Source organism: Pteropus vampyrus, unplaced genomic scaffold, assembly GCF_000151845.1.
Source record: "Pteropus vampyrus isolate Shadow unplaced genomic scaffold, Pvam_2.0 Scaffold40, whole genome shotgun sequence".
Lineage (NCBI taxonomy): Eukaryota > Metazoa > Chordata > Mammalia > Chiroptera > Pteropodidae > Pteropus > Pteropus vampyrus.
In genome coordinates, this window is record NW_011888821.1 from 3,783,064 (window position 1) to 3,787,439 (window position 4,376).

Genomic DNA, 4,376 nt, shown 5'->3' on the forward strand with positions numbered 1-4,376 from the left:
TCGGGTTGGGAGCTTGTTTGAGGCCACATGGCTCCTAAGTGACAGGTGGGCTCTGGACTCTTAGCTCCAGTGTCCAATTTCCAGACACTACAGTCTGTACTGAGATCCTAAATGGACAAACAGGTTTTTAAAGGTGCGGCTTCTTCCATTCCTGGGACTGCCGACAGCCTCGTAATGCTCTGTCCCCAAGGGGTCACAGTCTGCCTTCTCCCGGCATCTGCTATGAGGCCGGTTCTGCAGCGAGCAATGAGCACCCGGACCTTTGGTTTAGGTACATTTATTTTGGCTCTCTATATATGTATTTTTCCATGATAGGAGGAAAGGGAGAAAACAACACTTTCTTTTATTTTGTTTCTCTTTTCAAATTGCACTACGTAAGGAACCGGCGCGGAGCAGGGCACCGAGGGCCAGCGGCAGCAGCTCAAGTGTAGCCCACCAGGCGTGGGGTGCTGGGGAAAGTCTTGCGCATGCCCATGCACTTCTCCTTGTCAATGCAGAGGGTGTTGGCCTTGATGGCCAGCTCGTGCTCCAGCCGGCACTTGGTCATTACCAGCAGCTGCAGTGTGTCCTGCGTCTCCCGCAGCCTCAGCTTGAGGGTCTGCAGCGTATCGTCGATGGTGAACACCTCGTTTACAAGCCTGGGATGAGAGCAGAGGAGAAGGCACAGTTCATTCAGCCGTTCAACACAGATGCATTTACTAGGTGCCAAGAACTGTGCCAGGCGCTGGGAGACAGTGGTGAGCCAGACAGGCAAGGCTCAGCCATCAGGGAAGACAGAGGTGGAACAGGCAGACAAGTAAATGCACAACAGAGGTACCGAGGGTGATAAGCACAGAGGGAGAAACAGACAGGATGTTTGGGAATATAATCGAGCTGCTCCTCAGTAAATTAAACACAGACTTACCATAGGACCCAGCAATTCCACTCCTGGGTATCCACCCATGAGAATTAAAAACAGACACGCAAATACTTGAACAAATACCTGTGCAGCACTAATCACACGGGTCAAAGGTAGAAACGACCCAAACATCCATCGATGGACGAATGGACAAAAGGTGGTCCACCCACGCTATGGGATATTACCCTGCCACAAAAAGGAATGTGAAAATGTAGATAGACCTTGAAGATACTATTCTTGGTGAAAGAAACCAGTCATAAAAGGTAATACGTTGTATGATTCCATTTACACGAAATGTCCAGAACAGGCACATCCACAGACACAGAAAGTAAACTGGCGGTTACCAAGGATGGAAGGGCGGGGAGAATGAGGAGAGACTGCGCATGGGCACGCGGTTTTCTTTTGGGAGAAATGAATGAAAATGTTCTAGAACTAGCCAGTGGGGGTAGTTGTAAACATTGTGAATGTACTAAATGTCACTAATGGTAAATTTTATGTGATGCGTATTTTATTACAATTTTAAAAACCAGAGAATGGGGCCAGCCTCATGTGGATCAGATGGTCAGGTGCAGTGTCCACTGCACAAGTGCCCTTTACTGGCTGAGGGCACCTGTCCCCAGCTGCTATAACTGTTGGCTACTGATGGTTCATAGGTACACACCTGTCCAGGGAAGGCGATGGCTCACTGACATGAAGGCACAAAAGGCTGTCCCCTGCCTCAAGGTGGGACCAGCTCTGTTTAGCACAGTTCATGCTCCAGAGCCCCCGTGGGACCAGGCCGAAGCTGGGCCTCCTGCCCAAACTCCCCACTGTCCCCTTCCCAAAGCTCTACTTCTGTGGAACCTTCTAAAGCCACTAGGGACGACCTTCCTGAGGAGGGAGGTCGGGAGCTGAGAAAGGACAAGAACGAGCCAGCCACGTGAACACCAAGAGGGAGGCATTCTGTGGCAGTGCTGTCCAACAGAGCTCTGTGCGATGCCGACACATCCTGTGCCTGCACCGCCCAACACGGTTGCCACCAGCCACACGGGCTTCGAGAGCCCCTGTGACGCGGCAAGTTCAACTGAGGAACTGAATTTTTCATTGTATTTCAGCTTAAATAGTTACAACGCAAATGGAAGAGCCACATGCAGCTGGTGGCTATGGAACTGGACAGTGCATTCTAGAGAGAAAAGCACGTGCAAAACCAAAGGGCTTGTGTTCCCAGTGCTTTGGGAAGCCATTGCGGGAGGGCGTGAAATGGGGAATAACAAACTAATCTGGATTTAGGAATAACCTCCAGGCTGCTGTGTAAAGATAGAATGAAAGGGGGCAAGAGCGGAGGCAGGGAAGACACTAGGGGTCATTTTGCTGTCCAGAGTGAATAGTGTCCCCCAAAAGGTAAGTCCAAGTCCAACCTCCCGGGCCTGTGAATGTGCTGCTATTTGGATACAGCAGAGGTCATCAAGTTAAGGATCTCGAGACGAGGTCATTCCAGATTTAGGAAGGCCAAGGAGTGCCCTCCACCTCCAGAAGCCAGGGGGAAGTACGGAGCACACCCTCCCTCAGAGCCTCCGAAGGAACCGACCCGCTGATGCCTAGATTTCAGACGCCTGGCCTCAGAAAGGGTGAGGGAATGAATGAGAATGAACATCTGCTGTTTTAAGCCACCCAGCTCGTGGTCATGTGCTGCAGCAGCCCCGGGAAAGGACTACACCAGGTGAGCTGTGACGGTGACCTGGTTGTGGACTGTGCTGTGGGTCCCACCCCTGGGGAGAGGGACGATGAGACCGTGCTCAGGACTGAGGACATGCTGCTGGAAGGACTGGAGGTGATATCAGGGTGAGCTTCCCCGTGGCAACCCTGCGCTAGAGAGGGGTGACAGAAGCAGCCTGGACAGCCTTCTCTCCTTGGGGATCGCTAGGCCAGCGCCATCCAACAGAACTTTCTACAGGGATGCTGAAGTTCTGGGCTGTGCTGTCCAATCCAGCAGCCCGTAGCCACACTGACTGCTGACCACATGAAATGTGCTTTGTGCAAATGAGGAACTGAATTTTAAATTTCATTTCATTTTAATTTGAATGTCTATTCAAACAGGCGTTCATTCTGGGGAATGGGCAGGGATGGGTACTGAGTGATTAGAGAGCGTCAGGAGAAGAGGGGCCGCCTGTAAGAGGAAGAGGAGAAGAAGGCCCAGAGGTGGGAATGGGGGGCAAGGAAGGCCCTGCACAGACGAGGCAATTCAGCTGCTGGGGTCCAATTACCTGCTCAGTTCTGAATATGCTCACGCACACACACGCACGTATACAGACACACAGTACACACACACACACACACACACATACACAGAAGGACACACAAACACACACACACATGCCCACCCATGCGCTATGCCTGCCCTCTAGGTGGCACGGCTGGTGGACAAGGAGGCAGGGAGTTTGTCCAGAGAGGGTCTTCCAGAACGACATCTACTCACTCCCCTAAAGCCCTGGGGTAGACAAACGGGTTATCAGAGTCTTCTCCCCCGGGGCAGCTGAGAAGCATAAACCGGGTAAAGGAAGGAGCAGGAGAGCCTCCCCCCACCCCTTACCAGGATCTGGACCCTTCCGGCCCAGCGAGGTGGGACCCTGGCCACACCGCACCCACTTCCAGGGGTGATGACCTTCCAGACCGGCATCAGGCTGAGGAGCAGGTAGCCAGGCCTTCAAGTTCAAAGCCAGGGGTTGCTCTCCTTGCCTACCCCCAAAACACATACAGCCAGCTTTTGTTTCCTAGGTGATTACTTCAGGCAGTAACTGGGGCTGTGTGAACCTCATCACATGGAACCACCTAGCATTTTCTCTCAGAATGTTTTTCCTCCCTCTCTTTACTTCAGCTTTCTTCTCCCCAATGCTCCACATCTAGGCTCAGGAGAAGGATAAGCCACTGAGTTGTGGGGAATCTGTTACGCAGCAAACAGGAACTAATACGGTACCCCTAGCATGGAGGGAACAGAACAGCCAAGTGGCCAGCTCAAGTCACACAGCACGTCACGGACGTCACGGGAAAATAATCCCGCATGTTGATGTCCCTTCTCTGTCTGGCCATCGTCCCACTCCCAGCTCCCACCCCATGCTCACGAACCCCGTTTCTGGGCCCGCATGGGGGGACAGGTGGGATTATGCTATTCCAGTGGTTCACAGGTGAGCACTTTACAAAGATGGAGACGGAGTATGAGTGAGGTGTGGGCTGGATACCTCTTTCACGGAGCCTGCAGAGAGATGGTGAAGCAACCACAGGTCGAAGGCCACGTCTGTCCTGGGAGAGTCCCCCGCTCCTTAGCTTTCAGGGGAAAGCTAAGGAGCAGGAGACTGTTGTAGCACAACAGAGCTACAAAACCACCCTGGCTGAGGCACGTGAGAAGGCTGCAGTGCAGAGGGGTGGGCCTTCCCTGTGATGGACCCCCGTATCTCCAGGCCCTGCCCACTGCCATGCTGAGTTGTGAAACTAGATGTCTTGA

The 4,376-nt window shown here is 52.8% G+C and overlaps 1 protein-coding gene across 2 annotated transcripts in view; it reads right to left on the reverse strand.

Moving 5' to 3' along the window:
* Window positions 1-328: 328 nt before the first annotated feature.
* The window catches only part of TEKT5 (tektin 5), a 49,699-nt gene continuing 45,651 nt past the window's right edge, over window positions 329-4,376 (reverse strand). For both annotated transcript variants that reach the window (XM_023529614.1, XM_011358359.1), the window contains one exon: window positions 329-638. In XM_023529614.1, coding sequence (XP_023385382.1) covers window positions 422-638 — 217 coding nt within the window. In that variant the 3' untranslated portion in view covers window positions 329-421. The remainder of the gene's footprint in view (window positions 639-4,376) is intronic.